Source organism: Apodemus sylvaticus, chromosome 23 (genome assembly GCF_947179515.1).
Source record: "Apodemus sylvaticus chromosome 23, mApoSyl1.1, whole genome shotgun sequence".
NCBI classification, from domain to species: domain Eukaryota; kingdom Metazoa; phylum Chordata; class Mammalia; order Rodentia; family Muridae; genus Apodemus; species Apodemus sylvaticus.
Window position 1 is genome coordinate 26,140,552 of NC_067494.1, and position 20,131 is coordinate 26,160,682.

At 45.0% G+C, this 20,131-nt stretch overlaps 1 protein-coding gene across 9 annotated transcripts in view; it reads right to left on the bottom strand.

Annotated features, from left to right (window-relative positions):
- The window catches only part of Plagl1 (PLAG1 like zinc finger 1), a 40,848-nt gene that overhangs the window by 4,723 nt on the left and 15,994 nt on the right, over positions 1-20,131 (bottom strand). For 4 of the 9 annotated variants that reach the window (XM_052169349.1, XM_052169350.1, XM_052169343.1 and 1 more), the window contains 4 exons: positions 14,802-14,833; positions 13,177-13,238; positions 10,674-10,764; positions 1,693-2,004 (listed from right to left, as the gene is read on the bottom strand). In XM_052169349.1, the coding sequence (XP_052025309.1) occupies positions 1,693-1,844 (152 nt within the window). In that variant the 5' untranslated portion in view covers positions 1,845-2,004; positions 10,674-10,764; positions 13,177-13,238; positions 14,802-14,833. Of the gene's footprint in view, positions 1-1,692; positions 2,005-10,673; positions 10,765-13,176; positions 13,239-14,801; positions 14,834-20,131 lie in introns of those variants that run through there. The other 5 variants (XM_052169346.1, XM_052169348.1, XM_052169345.1 and 2 more) reach the window with 4 other exon arrangements.

Genomic DNA, 20,131 nt, shown 5'->3' on the forward strand with positions numbered 1-20,131 from the left:
ACTACATTTTATATATTTCCCCTATAAATACACCATTTTACCATCTAAAAAGCTAAGAATTACTAAAAGGCAGATTCAACTTTAAGCTTATAAGAAAGATCAAATTTTCCTGTTATCTATAGATTTAAAAAAAACAATATGGATATGAAATATATTTTTCAGAAAGGGGTTAAGTAGGAGTATGATACTTTTCAGAAATTTCTGAACTTCCCAATTTGACCCAATTTGCACAGAACTCATCCATGCCACGTTTAATTGACGCCCTCACAGCTCTTAGACTTTCTCTACTGATTGAGATCCGTTTAGTTTGTAAACCAATTGTGTTTTTCTAGCCCGTGGGTGTCTCTTCCTAGTAGCTCTTTAATGGACTGGTACCCACATTCTCTTTCTGGTATTTCGCTTCAATCTCTGCTTATAAAAAAAATGGACTGTGGGTGGTAACGGTTGGGCACTGGATGGTATGCTACCAGGCTTTTTTTCAGTCTTTAAGGTGAACCTACGCTGCCTGCCTTCTCAGCCCTCTCCAGTTCCTTGAAAGCACATGGCCTCTGTCCAGGGAAGACAGAGGGGCTAGGGCCTGGACAGTCAACTGCTTCCTGCTTTTGGCCTACTTTCTACCTTGATAACATAAATCATTTCTCCCCAACCACTGCCTCTTCAATAGTGCTTAAAGCACCTGTTGACTTTCCATTGTCTTTCTAACTAACTCTATTTACTACAATAATCTGCTGACCCACTGTGCTTTCTCTTAGTACCCTGAGGTAGCCCCACTGAAGCCACCAGCTACCCTCTGTGTTTAAGTAAGGATACCTGCATATACACAAAATGGGTTTGATACTAACCAGGGAGCCCCTGACATAATCTGTGCACGCACAGTGGGCACTTGATGTTGTTACTATGACAACTAGAGAATGGACTACAACTGAAGACATTTGAAGTGTAAAGTACAAAAGAAATTTTCAGTCTTATTTTAAGCATCAATTTATATTGCATTATCGGTAATAGTGTTCTTAAGGTCAGGAGCATAATTTATACCTTCCTTTTATCTCTTTTAAGTCCCTCCCTCTGAAGTACCCCAAGATGAAATGATAATGTAGGGCTTCTACCACTCGGATTGGAAGTTGGGTTGCTAAGTCTCTCACCTATGCATTTGTATGTGATTTGTCAGCAAGGTGAAGCTTGAGGGATCTTTTTGTGAAGATTAGGCACAAGCAATACCAAGAGAAGCCTACAGACAGCACTCACTGTCAGCCAGGCTGCGCTCTGATCGCATAGTTTGTCACTGCTGTGGTATTACCAAAATCCCTTGTGGACACAATGTACATTTTGGGTACCACTTATCTAATAGTAGCAAGTATATAATTGACACCAGAGAAATAATTCATACTGTATACCAACTCTCTTTTAAAGGGCTCATGCGAAAAGTCACTGCTTTGGTAGTTCGTAGATCCTCTGAAAGTCTAAGAAACGTACACGCACAAAGTCTAAATACACGATTGAATTCCAGGTGCTGTGGTCAGCAATGGAGCACCGGATACTCCAGTAATCACTGAAAACAGGGCTTTAAAGAGTGACTAAAAGGCTAAATGCACCCACACCCTGCCTTCTTCTCCCCTTCAGTGAGAGCCCTGAAGGCCTGAAGAGACACTAAAAGGCCCAAGTAAAAGCGCACCCCCTCCTAAAGGCGCTTACCTCATCAGTTTATACTTGGAGACGAAGGCTTTGCCACACTCAGTCTTCGAGCATTTGAACGGGCGCTCCCTGGAGTGGGAATAATTATGGATGGTGAACTTCTCCAGGGTGAGGAAGGACTTGCCACATTTCTGACAGCGGAACGGAGCCATGGTCTTTGTTTCTCACACTTTCTTCTTCAGATGTGCCGAGAAACCGCTGTGCCATCTAAGTCCAGACAGAAAGAAGGTAGAAGCCACTGCAGCCTGACTCCAGAAAAGTAGCACCACAGCCTAGCAGCCAAGAGAGATCCAGAGCACAAGAGCTGGGTGTCTGCAGAGAGAAGAGGGACAGTTTTCTCACATCATCTATTGCAAAACTGTATCCCCCACCGGCACCAGCATTAGCACCACTGCATTCAAGCCGATGACCTTCAAGAAGCTCAGATGGCCTGGCAACCCCTCCTCTCTTGTTCTTGCTTCCCACTCCTCTGGAGCCCTTGTGCTCTTCTGGGGACTCATGAAACACTCTCTCCTAATAAGAACTGCTACCTCCATAGACTCAAGATCATCAACTTTATAGTTTTCAACTCAATGTGAGTCTTAATTGACCGACTCAAGGGGGGGTGGGCACACCGGGGGGAAGCGAGCCTCCTCTTTGTGTTGTAGTGTGTCACTGGTTCACAATGACCTCCCCTTATTCAAACCATGAGCTTTTCCTCTTCATGCACTGTGAACATAAGAGAGGTTGTTCCCAACACCTGTTTAAACTCTCAGAGGACGGGAAGAAATCATTTGTATACAGCTCAGTGAATTTGTTTGTAGGATCACTATGCACGAGGTTCGGGACAAACAAGAATATGGGGAACTGCAGCCCAGTTGCGCTGAGGAAGTGGACCTATAAAGTACAAAATGCTTCATTCCCTCTCGAGCCCTTCATAGCTAAATTAGCACTGAGCATTCATCAGCGTGGAGGAGCCAGTGGGGAGGATTCTGTAAACCCATCACCGATCTGTCAATTCAGGTACACAGACTTTTTTCCCAATTATTATCTAAGGAAATTTATTCTCTCCAGCTCTTGCTTTAGGATATGAACAGTATGCCCAACAGAACTTTCTACAATGGAGATGTGATACAAACAATTGCCCCCCCCCACCCTGACACACACACACACACACACACACACACACACACACACACACACAAAGTGTGCTGCCAGGAAGCCACAATTATCTTAAGTCAGACTTCAGCAGCCACTGATAGCAAGTAGCTACTGTAGGGGTGACTGACGCAGACTCTCAGATGTCCTGTCAAGAGATGAGGCTGGGCTTTCCTTGCATGTGACTACACTACTGATTAAACCTCAGGAGTTTTGCTGAATCAACTGAAACAACAATGACACAATCTTTCCATTTGTGATTATAACCTGAAGGGAAAAAAAAATCACAAAATACGTAGTATTTGTGGAACAAAAACTACGTGCCCTGGCACAGCTAATGGCTCCTAGCTATGAGCTATGTGCACGATGGAGCGGTGAGACATGATGTCTACCTCTGAATACTCCTCCAATAATTCAAAGTAGAAGGACCCAGCATGGATCAGACACGTATGGAGAGAAGGTAAGAAGCAACAAAAAGAACAGTGGTGGTCTTCGTTTCTCTGCAGATTCGACCCTTGAGGGAGTCGCTGCTTATCAATACACCATGGATTAAACAGAAAAAAAAGGATTTTCTCCATTTTTACAGTCGTCCCTTGACACTACAGTTTGTCAGCCCCATTCTCTAGTCGCTTCTTCCCTTGATTGCAAATACCAACAACTGTGGACTTCATCCACACCATTTCCCCTGGGCCTTCTAGGACTGGGTGCAATCAGAGACAGAGGAGGCTATGATTTACTCAAGAGTGAGGTAGATTTCCTCCAACTTCAAATTTCCCCAAGCAGATAAAGCTCCACACAAAACAAAAGTCTCTCAAACGTCTTATACTTAGCTTATGCCCTCCCTTCAAGAACAGCCTTTCCTAAAACTTTGTTTTATTGATTTTCTATGTTGTGTTAAACATAGAAAACACAACATAACACAAAGGACAAACCTCACCCTCCAACAGGAGCCAATAAACAACACCCCTGCGAACATCTTAATCTCTTTCTATAGTCTTTTAGTGATTCTCAGTTTCATAGTATTGATGTTCTACTCAACATCCTTGCATATTAGATCTACATGGGAACTTAGAATCCCCAGGTTTGCACTGTTTTCCTAACATAATCAAAACGTCCACAGAAAGGCTAGTCATGTAAATATACATGCTACATCTCAACCACCCTTACCTAATTCATACTAGCCTTATACTTTAATACTCCTCTATTAAAATAGACTGTCTACTATCTAGAAAACCATCAACTATTACAACAGAACTGAAGGACTATGGTCCTGAAGAGAGTCAGTCTGTCCTGTCTCTGGACATACAAATTGCATTCGAATCTCTCACACACACAGTACTACTATTTCAACACCTGTTGCCCTGGAAAGATAGTAAGTCTTCCTCTCTGCACCCTTCCCCCCAATGTCTCAGGACTTAATTTTCAGTCACTCCCCCACCCCGATTCTAAAAATACTGACTGAGTGATACAGATCTGCCAGTATGACAAAGACCTTGAACCATCTGCTTCTTTCTACTCATGGTGATTATTTTAGGGATGAGAGGGGATCAGACATAAGAATAAGAAACACACACACACACACACACACACACACACACACACACACACACACACATATATATATATATATATATATATATATGGTAACAGCCAGGAAGACTGTACTCCCTGGGGGGTAGGGGTATGTGACTGTAAAGCAAGAGGTCAGAGCACAGATGTAGAGCCAGGACTTCCCTAGTGCTGCAAAACACAATCATCTAATGGGGGAACAACTGTTTTACAGCATTCTCAAAATAAACCAGGACTTCTGCCTCCTGTTTCCATTGTCCCCAGAAACACAAAGTGAGGCCCACATGTGAGGAAATGGGATTTCCATTTTGGTCTTCCAAGATGGATATTCTAAGTTGGTTGGTTTCTTGGAGGGGGGGGGTTGCTTTGGAGCACTACCCTGATGCTACTTAGAGTGTAAAAGGTTCTGAGCCATAAGTTCTCGCTCACATTTTTAAGGGGTCCTAAATTCAAAGAGTTTAAAGGGCATCCCTGAGGTAAGAAACGAGAGAGAAACCCCAGCTGCAGCAAGACTGAGCCTTAGATTAGTAGTGCTATCATTCCCCGTAAAGGCTTACAATGAACTATCTCCTAACTGTGTGCTTGTGCTTCATCAGATGAAAATAGAAGGTTCTGTAACAATGTTTCTTAGAGAATTCAAGAAGCCAACAATTTATACACATTGATTTCAAGTATGTGTACACAGATAATTTAATGGGTCCTGTCCCAGAAGTCAGGCTGCTCACCAACTAGGCATTCATTTGTAAGGCTATTTAAGTCTTCTGTTAAATACATAACGCTTAATACTAAGACATTAGTGCTAAAATCCCCTGACGTTTGAGCTGACACATAGAAGACACTTGCCTGCGATGAACTCATAAGTTGGCTCTGCAAGGCCTGTCACTCTGCCATGTTTGCAGACCTCACTCCCATGGCCACTCAAAGGCAATCAAGGCCAAAGGTCAGTCCGCTGGGGTATTTCCTTAAAACGTGCTACATTCTCTTGTAGCAAATGTGTTTCCAGTCCTGGAATGTGGACAATCCCCTGTCTGCCCTGCAAACTCCTATCTCCCTATCTCCCCCAGATGGAAGCAAAAGGACCTCTCCCACACTGTGGGGTTCACTCAGCAGGTTGGCAGACACTCCCCACCTACATCTGTCTGGAAATCTTTCACTTAAATTCACGTGCATTGTGGGAACTGTTCCACTACCACTCCTGGGACGGTCTCCCCACAGCTGGCTGAACAATCAGGTTTGCTGCCTGTGGACCCTTTTCAACTGTCTTTAGTTGTTAAGCCAGTGATCAGAGCTCTTACTGCCTTAGAAAGGGATCCCATACTAAGAAGTCCAAAGTGAAGTTTTTAAATCTAATATTCAAGGGTAAAATGCAGGAATTAATAGAATGGATTGAACCAAGCTTCAGGACAGCAAGTGAATACCAGGCCCACATATTTTCAAAGAAACAACTGTTTTTGGTTCACCAACAGTGTGACTATGATAAATTCAAGATGGGGACTGACTTCACAAAAGTTACTCTGTCTACTCTTGAAACTCGACTGAGGACAAGTCCACAAGGGTCCAACTGTGTCACATGTAGATGTCCCCACCTTAAGACTACAAGGCTTCCAAGTGGTTTTCTATTGCTTTTGGTTTTTATGAACCTCTACTCATGAGAAAAGTCTAGGAGAGCAATGGGTGGGGCCAGAGATATGTAGACCAGTCAGGTTTGTGCCTCTAAAGGGAGACTCAGCTTCAATGATGCTGGGTGAGTAGGCGACTCGGATTAGTAGTGCAAAGGCTACGGCAAAGAGGACAAGGTACTAGCAAAGAAAGGGTCCAGAGGAAAAACCCAGCAAAGAGTAGGAGTTAATCTTTCTGATTTAGGTCTTGGATTCTTTTTTTAATGGTGCTTGGGACTCCAAGGAGACTAAAGCATTAAGTTGGCTGCTGCCCTCTGCCTCACTCTGGAAGAGAGGAGACACCACACCTCAACTCTCCATGGGTGGTCTGGGATTCTGTCAGAAAGCTCATCACATGAACACCTTTGCTCATCAATGTTTCTCTTCCCTGCGGTAGACTCGTGAAGTTCATCGGCCATGGGGTCCAGACAGGATTGTTTTCTTTGGGGCAGGCTGCAGCCAGACTGAGCCTTCTTCCCCTTAGATGTCTATTGAGGGAGAAGGAAGCAGGCCTGCGGGAGCATGAAGCCCCCAGAGCCCCCAAGACAGAAGCCTCTGCCCATAAATTCCCCAGCTTTGACATTGAGGGGTTAGGCTATAGAAAGAAATATCAGCAAATGAGAAAAAAGTCTCATTGTACAGAAACTTAGTAAAATGCATCTAAGTAATGTGTGCACAGTGGAAGTATAAAGGAGACCCAAACGGCTTTAAAGAAATGACCATCTTTGGCAAAGTGTAAACTTTTTTCTTTGTTGCGGTTTGTTCGACTCTCATGTGCTAATCCTGGATTCGAATTTGAACAGATGTGTACCCGGGTGAATGTGCCTGCAGGTTAGGAAACCAGAAAGCAGAACATGAGGAGGAGACAGGAGATGCGGGGAGGGTAGAAAGAAGAGAATATAATGGAATTGCAGGACAGGAGATGCAGGAGGGAGGGGCTGCCGGATGTGTGGGGGGGGGGGCTGGAGGAAGGCGAAGGGGAGGGGGGAGGGGGAGGAAGGAGCACTAACTAGTAAGAACAAAAGTATGCATAAAAATGTCACAGTGACTACTTTATATGCTACCTGTACAACCTAATAAAAGTTTTTCTCTAGCGGGCTGAAGATGCTATCAACCCAGTAATCACGGGAGTTTATACAGAGGAAGGGAGAGAGGAGGAAGAGGGAACAATAGCTGGGGAAGGCTGGCAAAACCCCCTCAGCTGGAATGGGAAGCATAGGAACCTCAAAGTGCCCCAGGGGAAGGAGCCACAAAGGCACAGTGGCTGCTGGGGACAGGGGGAGGGGGGCAGAGCATAGGGCCTATCATCACACAAGTGTCCCCTGTCACAGGTCTGTACTCACAACCCCCTTCTCCTCTCACAGAGTGAACTGGGTAGGAGGGAGACTGGGGTGACTCCATTCTGAGAATTTCACGGGTTACTGGGGGGTGGGGGGAGAGAGAGAGAGAGAGAGAGAGAGAGAGAGAGAGAGAGAGAGAGAGAGAGAGAATCTTTGCAGACCCTTGCTCCTCTACTCAGCATCACACACTGGATTCTTAAATAGAACCTTCAGGAAGACAAAGGACAACTGGTCTCAAGGGAGCCCAACAGATAGGCCCACCCAGAAACTACAAGTGTCGAGTCCCAGATTGGCTCTGATGCCCGCATAGTTCATCTCTGTTTTAAGATGACTATTTCTTGGTGGAGACTGGGTAGCCCCATGTGAGAGGAGCCGTGGAAAGCCAGCCTGACAGGCCAGACAAAAGCCTTTACTCTCAGGAGCAGATACTCTACCGTCAAAGTCAGGGGTGGAGACTGCTCCTTTGAGACAGATGAGAACATATCCCCCACTCCACCCTCCCTATAAACCCCTGCTGGCTGGCCTTTAGACCTCTGTAGGGTCACCATTCTATAGCTGATAGCTGATCTCTTCCCTTGTGAGTCTCAGAATAGGGCATGGGCAACCAGAACTCTAATTAGCAGCGTGGCCTTTTGTCCCAATAAAACCATCCTTTGGAGACAGAAAAGAAAAGCCCGGGTCCTTTCAAGGAAGTCGGGGGTACAGGTTAATACTGAGAAAAACAAAAGCCATCTGGGTTACAATGAGGAGAGGAAGCCAGACCATGGGTTAAGGCTAGCAGGAAGAGACTTATAATCTATACTGTCCAGAGGGGATTCGTAAGACTTGGGTGGGTTGGGCAGCCTCACACAGTGATTTCTCTGGATAAACAGGAAAGGACCGAGAGTGTGGACACCTACATGTCTGTCAGAGGGGCTGGATGATCTGAGGGTCTAATTTTTGATGTCCTTGCTGAGAATCTATACAGCCTGAGTTCTGCTAGCTTCGGAGTCGGCCCTTTGTACACGAGGGAGATGAAAGGGGGGCGGCTAAGTGGTGTCAGTGGAGAGACAGACAGACAGAGAATGGTAGGGAGCGGAGCCCAGGTTTCAGCCCAGAATGGAGACCCTTCAGGCAGATGAAAGTAGGCTTAGGAAGCCGTAGTCTGTGGAGGTCAGGGCCTGGCAGCTGCAGACTGCCTAACAGAGAGGCCTTCAGGCTCCTTCTCACAGGACTCTGAAAGGAGCAGAAGCTCCCAGTGAGTCTTTCCACACAGTGACTGAGTCCAGGACTAAAATCACCACAGACTCACATTTGACAGGCACTTAAAAAATGACAATGTGCGTGCTGTCATTTATTTTATTTTTATTTTTATTTTTTTAAAAAAGCTCTATCAATGGATGGCTATCTAGAACTTAAGACTCTGTAATTTGAAAAAGTGAACTCTCTGTTTTTGCAAAGCAAACCATTCATGTAGAAAAATGAATGTGAAATGCTAAATATTTAATTATTGAACCTTTACAGTTAGTTCTCTTTGTCTGATTCTCTCTTTTTTTTAACGCTTAGTAAACATTTTATTAAGTTTCTGCTTGTCTTTCTTGACTGTTATGTAAAGAAAAAAGGTGACAATTTCTAAGCTTCCACACAGGAAGAGGAATATTAGGGAATGAAGGAGAATTCTTACCCTCCCTCCCTCTCTGACTTATGTCTTTTTTTCCTCCCCCATTCATAGCTTTAGGTCCTTTGTTTGTGTAACAGACCATTATAATCATACCGGGTTCAACGGGAGAGGAATGTGGACTCTAAGTAGCTGTCCTGGCAATCCACATGTGTGGTCCCTCCCCCGGCACAGTGGGCCCCATCCGCCCTTCTGAGCTCTGAGCCTCCTACAAGGCCGGCAGCCAGCTTACAATAACCCCAGCTTCCCACTGAGATATACATGAAGACCCCTTCCTGGGAACCTATAGCCTCCTCAAAGGCTCTCTGCCTCCCCCAGGTTGGTGCCCATCCTGGTTGGGCCTGTCCCCTTTGACACCCTTAAGACAGGTGTCTCCTGAGCCCTTTTCTTTCTTTAGCCTGTGAGCTCTTGCCTGAATGCTAGGCAGACACATTCCAGATCTCCCTGTTATCTCACGCTCTGTCCCCTGAAGTCCTGTGCACTCTAAACACACCGCACACACGTCAAAGCTTCCTCTTCTCCAGCCCCCCCAAACTAATCACAATGCCTCCAGGCCTTTGTCCATCCTTGACAGCGAATGGCTGGCCCTCTTGGTATGAATTTCCATTTCTTAGTTAATAGATCAAGATAGCTTTTAGGAACAGTTGTCTTTCCATCGGAATCAAAATAATATTTAAAACAATACTAGAGTATTTCCGTTGAGCGTAACTACATAAAGCCTTTCCACACTACTCAATTCCTATATGTAGCCTTACCAGATGGCTGGAGGGGCACTGGATTTTTAAAGAGCTAAATTTCACTGTTCTGACTATTGGAATACTGTGCTAGGAACATGCCTAGCACACGCTTGAGTGCAATGGCAGTGATAGCTTTAGTTGTCCAGGGCGGCTAAGCCAAGTGCTTTAGTATTTCTAGCAAGGCAAGCTGTTTGGGTGAACAGAGCCCTTCTGCAAAAGTTTTTACCACTGTTTCCAGAAGAATCCCCATAATGGGCAGTAGGCTCCCTGGTGAATCTGAATGCTGGCCTCCATGGGTTTTATAGCTCAACTTCTTCCACAAGGGAAGAACAATCTGACACATCTTCACTACTTAGGGCTGACATCAGAGGCAGCCTGCAGGTTTTTGAATCATGATGGATTGGCAGCAGAAAATGCCACAAGACCCACTAGGTATGGCTGGTGGGCTACAGACAGGGTAGAGGACCTGAAAGGTTGCTAACTACATCACCAGAGTCCCTAAGATGTGGAGTATATTGATGTTTTTACAAGACAAAAGAATCCTAAAGTGTTGTGCAGTTTAAGAGGAAAGCGGTGGGTGGCTGGAGGAGGGATAGCCGTGTTTGCTCTACTGCAACTTTCTTGAAGTACCTTGGACCTCCGTCACATCCCTGCATTGCTGAATTTGCCATGTGCTTCCGAGCAACTTTTTTTTTTTTTGAGGCTGTGTCTCCCTGGCCGACTTGGGACTCCCTATACAAACCAGGAGGGTTTTGTGCTCACGGAGATCCACTCACTCTCTGCCTCCCAAGCACTGGGATTAAACACATGTGCACCACCACACCTGGCCCAAGCAATTCTTATCAAACATGTTCAAAGAAGAATAATTCTTAAACTTCCGTACCTTCTGTGTGAGCAGGAAAGTCAGCAGTGAGGCAGATATGTATGGATGGAGTCCTGTAGAAGTCTGAAGACTCAAACCTGAAGGAAGAGACCTTGGACATTGTCAGAGAACGAAGCTAGAATATTCTCCCACGATTCTACCTCCCAAACCTTCTTCCCCCGCCCCCCCCACACCCCTCGTGGTATAAAAGAGGTTCCCTACTGCATCCTCAAGCATCTCAATAGATGGTCTTTATTTAAAGTATATCCTTTGTCCTACGTGCAACTGGATTAGAACTCTAAAGGTTCCCTCTGCTTTCTGACAGTGGGGGAAAAAAATGAAATTGCTTACAGAAGATATTCAAAACAGCACTTAGAGGAAATGGTGTTTCTTTTAAAACAACAATATTAAAATGCCATAAAACAAGTATGCAAATCTGGGCAGTAACAGAACCTGAAGCAAAATTATGAATCGAAAGAAAGCAGCAACTGGGTGACATGCATTTTTGACAGTTTTATGTAAGCATATAGATGTAGCAAATTTGCAGTGCAGAAAGGCAGACATCTCTAAATTGAATATGCAGATAAGTGGGTACTAAACCTGACTATGCATTAGAATTAGCAGGAAAGGGTTTTTTTTTCAATAGCAGATTCCAAGGCCACTTCACAAATCAGCACAGACTGAAACATGACAGGAGAACCTAAAATTGCTTTCCCCTAGTCCTCAAGTGCCTGAACCTCATGCCAACCATGGACCACTGAACGCTGACACACATTTGGAAACCTACAGCATCCCTGTTCATCAATCCATCCTACCACTTGGCCTCTTCCAACCCAAGACTATTCTGCCAGACTGATTTTCTTGCAGGTAGGGAGGATTTTCTTAACTGTTATGAAGACAATCGATTTCGAGAGTCAGTTCTGTTTCATCTAATGATTTAGTCACATGACAGTCCGTTCCTTTAATTTGATCGAAAAGGCTGTGTCCGATTGCTTAGTATATAAACATCCTTTTAAATTAAAGATGGAAAAAATGCATCATTCTTTAGATAAGTTTAAAAAAAAATAACATAATCAAATACAGTCCAGAAAAAAACTGGAGGTGACCATGTACTGGTTTGAACCTGTTTGTTTTCCATCTGGCCCATGCTCTGCATATGTAAGCAGACCATGTGCAAGAGATGGTCATTTAATTGGGTGGTCCCTAAAGGCCTGTGTTAACCCTTTTTTTCCCCCAAGAGATTTAAAAACACGTGAAAGCGAAAGAATAAAATTAGTCTGAATGACTCTTCATTGAGTCTGCTCAACTCCCCAAGTAGACAATAGCAATTTATGGATGCAGAGAGGTGGGGGCTCACTTCTGCTGCCCAGGAAGGGGCTTACAGAACATGAGGTTCACAAGCCAGGCAGTGGAGTAGCTTGGCTTCATTGTCAAAGTATTCAAATCATCTCGGAGAGAAAGCCATTCTTTTCGGCCTCCAACAATGCTTGGCCACAGTGGACTCAGGCGGGAGCTTATTCTTCTGTGGCACAGGGTGAGGGGCAGTGAAAGAGGGGTGCCCTAGCAGGGAGGGATAAAGCTCCTCAGTCTTTCCCACCTGCCCACCCAGCACCGCCTCACACACACACACAAAACTGGACAATGCGGGGGAGAAACCTGGAGCAGCCCAGACATGGCCCGGGGAAGGGGGATGTGGTGGGGGGGGCCTCCTATGCTTTCTCACAACAGTGTGACATAGCAGAGATGAGACCAACGGAAAAAAAGAAAATCATCCCTCTCACTATGACGGAAGGCTACTTGCAGACTGATTTTTCAGGCCTTAGATTTCAAAAGCTGAGGGGAAAAAAAAAACGGTTTTCAAGTGCCAATCAAAGAGGAGGAGGAAGAGGAGGAGGAGGAGGAGAGGGAGGAGGAGGAGGAGGAAGCAGCAGCAGCAGAAGCAGCAGCATGAGATGAAAATGACCCTGTGAAATCAAACTACGCTAAGGCGTGCCTCGGAGTGCCAGAAGAGCGAGAAAAATCACATTTTTCTAAGAAGGGAGTTTGGCATGTGGTAAATAGAATCACATTAATTAGTTTAAATGGATTTTTAATGCCACTCATGGACAACAAGAATGGAAGCTTTGCCAACCTAGAGTGTATGATTTCTAGAATGTCCTTCTGCCTATGAAGCGTGTTTACAGTCTACAGTGTGCCTTGTGCTCAGCTAATGAACTGGGTTTGCTGCTGACTGAGCATTCACAGAAACTCAAGTTTGAACAAAGACATTTCTTCCATGTCGGCTCTCCGGCTTTGAGATACTCCTGGTTTGATCTAAGCAAAGGCTTGAAGCCTTTATTCTAAGAATCTGCATGAGAATAACTTAGACAGTGTCAGATACTGGAAACTGTTCTAAGTTTTAGTAATGATTCATCTTGCTTAAAGATGTGTGCGATTTGCTTAGGAAAGTCTCTCAGACAAGTTCTTTTACTCTTTGAAAACCACGACCTCAGATGCAACGGGGCCCACTGATTTGGAAACTTACAGACAAATAAATCTTCTCACAGAGCTGGGTCCTAAACCATGAGAGTCTATCTTCGGAGAGACCTAGGAGAGACAATATTCTCTTCCAAAGGATGTTATTTTACAAAGAGGCAAGCCGGCCAGGGGTCACAAGAAATTTTAGATTTCGGGGCCTCATTTCTGGCCTCTGTAGTATTCTTATTTCAGAGAATCTTTATGTTCCCCAGTCACGAAACTTAAGGTTTCAAATAGTTCCTGAACTTACATGCCTCCCAATCCACTATCTCCAACCCTGAACTTTCTTAAAATCCTGGACAAAAACTTCCTTCCAGCTGTTCCCCCTCATGGCGCCGGTCTCTTCTAAGGCAAAGGCTTCCCCTCCAACCCTCCTGGTGGGTCCTGTCCAGTAATGCCACTGTATAGTCACAACCACTGACTCTTGGATGCTCATCAGGACACCCTTAGCACCTTGGGTAATCACAGGAGTGGCCCCGTGTTCCTGGTGCTTTACTTATTGACAAATGAAGGCTTGCAAGTAGGCTAACTGGCCTGGCCCTGTCACTAGCAAGCAGCTGAACTTGATGTGAATCTGAGGTGTGTGGTCTGACAGGGAGGCCTTATACTCTAACCTCCTGACCTCTACAGAGCCAGAAATTCTGTCCTGACTTTACATTTGTTTTTCTTCCCACCAGTTGTGCTGCATAGATTGAGCGCTGTCTCAAATCTGTTTTCTTTTTTCACGGTTGCCTATTGTTCAAGTGCTTTTCTTACAGCTCTAAATCAGCATGGTGGGCAACAGGTGGAAGGTTTCTAATCTTTCATATTTTCTTCCGGCTGAAGGCAGACGAGACTTAAAAGTCTCTTTGTTAACATTTAAACCTACCATAGAAATTCGGCAGGACTTGGAGTAACTCAGGAAGAGAGGATAGACAGGAGGATTTAAAAAAACAGAAAAAGAAAAAAAAAAAACCTCTTTCCTCCTACTCCATGTAACCCCAAACCCAGTTTAGAAAGGAAAAGGCACTCTGTCAGTACAGCAAGGGGGCCCTGCCTGGCTGGGCTGGGGTAGGATTCCCTGACCAGACAGCTGTGCAGGAGCTTCAAGGGAGGGAAGCCAACCTCAGCTAGGTCTCCACCCCCCACTCGCAGCCCTGCTCGCCCAGCCCAGACAGCTGCAAAGCTTCAAGTCATACAGTGATATATGGAGGGCAGAGGGTCAGTTCCTCACCTTTCAGGCGCCATGAAAATCTCTAGGTTCAGGGAAACACTCTGCCAGTGTGAGCAAGGCACCTCAAACCGGTCTAGAGGGCATTCCTTTGGCTGCCCTCCTGGGGGCCGTAGTCAAGGATGGTGGCTTCGGGGAGTATCAGTATCTTTGACCTTGGACAGTGAGATTCAGATTTATGGGTGCTGCCTCAGTAAGGAGCCAAAAATCGTCCTTAGAAGTGTGCCTCTCCTCTACCCTAGCTATGACATCTGGGACTGAAACCAATCTCTCAAAAACAAACAACAAAGGCCACCTGGGTTTGGGGAAGGAAGTTTCAGCATTGAAGGTGCTGGTGACCTGAGGCTGCCCAGTGTTTAGTACCCTGGAGCAGATAGAGCAGGAAGATGGGAGACAGGGGGTTGGTGTTAGAGTATACTCACAAGATTAACTCCTCTGATTCCTACGCAAATACCTAGGGAGGGAAAGGCATACAGTGTTATTTAAGTCTTTATCTTAAGCTCTAAATTGCCAAAATCAGACAAACAGAAAGGGAAAGGAAGCCGACTTGAAAGAGGCAAGAGATAGGCCAGAGCAGTGGTGGGCCAAGATCTAGGAAATTGTATCTCCTAACCTAGGTAGGCCTCCCAGTCAACAGGCTGGGACAGGGAGTGGCCAGCTAATTTCCCTAAAATGGAAATGATGAGACCTGAGGTACTTCGGGAGAGAGGTGATTCCATCCCTCTAACAAAGAAAATAAATAACTTGGAACAAGATGTGTTGATTCAAAGATCCTGCAGTAATGATAGGTTACTTGAGATACTAACGACATATCTTGGTTTGGGGGAAGGGGATACTGTTTTGAGTCCAGCCATATCCTCTAAGCAAATTCCAGGCCAATCTGTGGCTACATGTCTGAGACCTATAGAACTGGCTTATGGAGCAGTGACTGCTCACAGAGCAGAGTTGGCTAAGATGGTCCTGATGTGTAGCCACCTATAGGATACTACCTTTCCCATCTGTGATACCGAAATCCTTGCAGGAAAAGAATGGGAAGAACGCTAAAGGACCAATCCACTAATTTGGTCCAGACGGAAGTTTCCCATGGCTTCCTCGAAACATCAACCAGCCTGGCGAACAAGAAGCCAGGCCTCAGGACTGTGGAAGGGCCGTTTCCACATCCTGGTGTCTGAGGTCCACACTGGTCTCTGTGTTCTTAGCCTGCCCCCCCCCCCCTTCCTTCTAAATCACAATGGCCCTGTCAGCGTCTCATTTTTTCTAACGTGCTAAAGCTTCTATTCCCTGTTGCCGGCCTGTTTGGAATCCCTCAATGATCTCGTTAGTTTCTGCTGATGGCAACCAAGAGACCTGTCTAATCAGAACCGCTGAAGGTCCTTAATCAGGAAAGCTGTGTGTTCAGGCTTGTGTTACAGAAAGAGACCACACACAGCGGGCACTGACCATTCCTTTGGATCCATCACTGCTATACAACAGGTAAACAGTAATCCCCATGGGGGGCTGGGGGGGGATACCACCACCACCAACGAAAAACTGCCCATGGAAAATTTAACAGCCACTTCCCTGTAACACCTTTTACAGAGTCTCTCATCCTCTCTGAATCACAACCGGTAGCTCTCCTACACACTGGGAACTGAATAGACTGGCCAAATGAGAAGCGTTTAAAGAAAACAGTGCAAAATGACGAGAATCTAAATGTGGCTCCAATTTACATGGTGATTGTGTGTGAGTTTCATGTATCAGCTTTAATTCCTGCTACTGAGACAAAGGGGGAGAATTTTACCTTGGTAAATGCGACATAATGGGTCAATTACGCTATTCTCTCAATATAGTGTGTTTGTTTCGGCGTAAACACATATCATTTCCAGTATTGTTTTCAATACATATAGGGAAATGAGCTACACTGGCTAATTTTAATAGTATTCAATATTCTTCTCCGAGGATACTCACTGCCTTCCTCTTTTGCTTTAACTGCTAATGGAGAAGGGAAGTACTTTTTAAAGACTTATTTATTTGTAATGTGTATGAGGGTTTGCCTCTAATGTATATAAATGCACCATATGTGAGCCTAGTACCCACAGAGGTTAATCGGTGGTGTCAGATGTCCTGGAACTGGAGCTATGGTCATTGTAAGCTGCCGTGTGGGTGCCGGGAACTAAACCCTGATCCTCTGGGTTGAACAGTAAGTATTCATTACTGCTGAGCCATTCTTATGAGCCTCAGGAAGTAATTTTAATATTCTTTAGATAGCGTTTTTTTAATGCAGTACCCTATTTAGTGACTGAAACCAATTGGAATGAATTGGTCTTACGCGTGTCACCAGGCCACTCAAAGAACATACTGAATGTTATGACAGCTCCTTCTTCTGTGTAAGAGGTGGACGGCTTTAGTGTGTGTTTCAACTCAAAAAAAAAAAAAAAAAAAACAGGGCAGACTCAAGATGGACCAGGGGGAACTGAGTGGGTGGGTGTGTGATAGCTTAGTGAAGGCGTGTTCACTGTGCAGAGGACAGAGGAGATTCAGATGACACTGAAGACAGAGGCCACGCTAGGAGTGACAACAACTTTAGAGGGATACGTAATTAAAAAGCCAGAAAAGGCGCTGCTGGTGAACTAACGTGCTACGTGTGCGTAGGTCAGGAGCACAGGAGCTCAGGGAAGTCAGGAATGCCTCTGTCACAGGTCATCCTGCCACACCCTGGCCAGGGGTCAGTCCTGAAGTGTTCTTGGGTTTAGAGAGGCAATGAGCAGCACAGTGAAGGACAGTTATGGGTCAGATCCCAATGTCTCCTGTATTCTGCTCAATCCCCCACTACCCAGGCTTCCTGGACTGTGAAAAGGTGACAATGATCCTCCTAGATAGAGTGCAAGTCATTTGGCAGAGAGTTGATATGAGAATAATTCAGTAATTAGGTGTGGTTTAGGGTCCTGTGAAATCAAAGTGGCCATACAGGATAAGACTCTTCCCCCATTTTTTTTACATGGGGATGAATTTATTTATTATTTATTTATTTATTGCTTCCTTTAGGAAAGAATTCATAATCTACAATGGCAGCAAAGCAAGTTAGACACACTGCTAGGGGAGGTTTTATTCTATATTATCAGCATATTGTAGAATTAAATCATCTCAAGTGCAAGTTTTATCTGTCTCAGTCGCTAAATTTAGTCAAGTGAGAGTCTACAGAACTCTTAATTAAGAGCCTGTTCATCTTCTCAGTGAATCTATCTACACATGACACTAAGAATCTTAGAGAAAGGAATGGATTCAGAGGCTGTCCCCCAAAGGGGCATTGCCCTATGCTTTTTAAATGCCTCCTCTAGAGGGGCTGCGCCCCACAAACTTAGGAAGACAAAAAAAAGTGTTTGATATTGCTCCATAAAGCGACAGCAACAGCATTGATCAGGTTCAATAAACCAATCGGGTTTTCCTAAAATTTAGTAGTTGCAGTAGAAGGAAGCCTGGTTGAGCAGTGACAGTCACTGGAAGGTACAGGGAGCCCCACTCCACATTCATCCAGCCACATCTACTGAGCCAAGAACTTTGCTGGACTTGAAGATATAACAATGAATATGACACAGCTGCTTTACTTCTAGCTAAAAGAATACACCTAAACAAAGGGGTTTGGGGGATGTGTTAAGTGCTATGGCTGGCCGAGGTATGGCTGGCACAAAGGGCTGGGACCAAAGGAAGGCGCCATAAATTCTTTCTGGGAAATCAAGCTCCAAGTCAGTGAGGGAAGACACTAAGAAAGGGTGGGGTATTTCCTTGCGATAAACTAGAGGTCTTTCTTTACTCTGCTCTGCAAAGGAAGGTAGTTAATTTTAAGATTTACAAACTATTGTTACTGCCGGAGCTATCTCAGTCCCCTATCTGGTTCATTTGTTTCCTACACGCTCTGACATTTCCAGCAGTTCTGGGACTAGAAAAACTTCGAGATGTGTAATCATTGTATTCCTGCAATAATCCCCAACACGGAATGAGTCCCCGGCATGAACTTAGATCTCAAGTTCAAAGATGTTTTGAAACAAACACACGAAAAACAAACTTCAGAGAAGCCAGACATGCTGTTAATGCTCCTTCTTAAAGTAAAGAAAAGACGGGATCACCTGATTATATCATGGGTCACATTCGTCTTTATGCCTGTGTTTTAAAAAGAGGAGGGCATGTTGAATAGATGGCTACTTACTGTCATTCATTATGCATACCATATTCCTACTTATAGCATAGTTGTGACAAAACCTCCATTGTCCATTGCCCACTCGCCCCAAACTTGAGTCATTCTAATGTAAGCATGAGAAACTCCCGGCTCCTTTGGGGTGTATTTCCAAATTCCTCTCTGTTAAATTGAGGTCTAATTTTTCCTGTGCCTGGTTTTCACAAGAAGGTCCATCCCCCCCCCACCCCCTTGTGCTCTCTTTCAGCTGTCAATAAACAGAGGCAGTCAATCCCCTGCAGCTTTACAAAGCTGGTTAGACAGAGCCATTCACTCCTTCAGGAAAACAGCGCATTGATTTCAGCCAGTTCCCAGGGTGCAGTTGAAACAAAGAGATCAAAGGCCCACCTCTCTCTCCCTCCAGAGCTTTCATTAGGCCCAGCCCAGACGAACTGCGACAGGTCTCCTTGAGACCAGGAGAGGGCCCGACAGACCACCTCATGGTTCAATTCAAATTCATCCGTTTCCTACATTCCAGAGACAGTCCAAAATGCTACCCGTGACAAAACGACACAATCGGCTAGCATAATATACTGCTCACTAGTTCATCCAAGGTCAGGGGCAGAAAACAGGCATGGAGGCAAGCCCTAGGTTTCTAGGGCCTGCTGGGCCTCAATGGCCCTCTGACATTCCATAAATAAACTTCTCTCTTGCTCTCCTCTTCTCCCTCCGTGCAGTATCTTTAGGAGTGATGATCCTACTTAACCGTCTGAAATTTCTTTCATGCCACTGAACCCAAACTCTCTGGAAACTTTATTCCCAACTTAACAGTTGTGTAAGTGTAGTGGAAAGCCCCCCCTCCCCGTTGCAGCCCCTTATCAATCCATTCCTGTGTTCCAGCAAAGTCGCTATACCATAAAACAAGCTCCTGGTCACTCCAACTGAAAAGTGTAATTTCTAACTCCTAGGCGTTCCCAGAAAGCACCATCCCCAGGGAAGGCCACACAGCTCAGAGAAGGCTATAGTTTGTATAAATTCTGTTTGCTAAACAGAAATAGGAACAGGGGCGAAACAGTTAGCTTCTTTTCCTTTGACTTGGAGAATATAGCTGGGTAGCCAGGTCCTAAATAGTGGTCTCTGTGTGAAGAAGTGCTTGCTCATTTGTGGGAGTGAAGAGGGCTAGCCAGGGGCAGGGTGAACTAAAGGAGTCTGAAAGAAAATGTGTTTTCCCAAGGGAGGTTACCTCTACTGAACAAACATAATTAAAAGGGTTTCTAAATTTGCCCTTGAATTCAGAACTACTCCTTTGACTCGACCTTCACCAAACCCTGTAATGAAATGTGTTCGTGTCTGTCACTCATCCTGAGTAAACAGGAGGAGAGATGGGTTACTTTTCAAAATTCCTAAACTGAAGAGAAAATAAACAATATTGGAGCTAAAGGTATGGAAACCCCACTTCTTGACTCAGAACACGCCCTTCACACATACCCAGTTCCAAGCTTTAGTACAGTCCTGGGGCTCACCACAGATTTCCTGAGCCCTGAATTCACTGATTCTTGTCTATCTTTAACTGCAACAGAGGTGCCACAGAGAGTGGTCAAC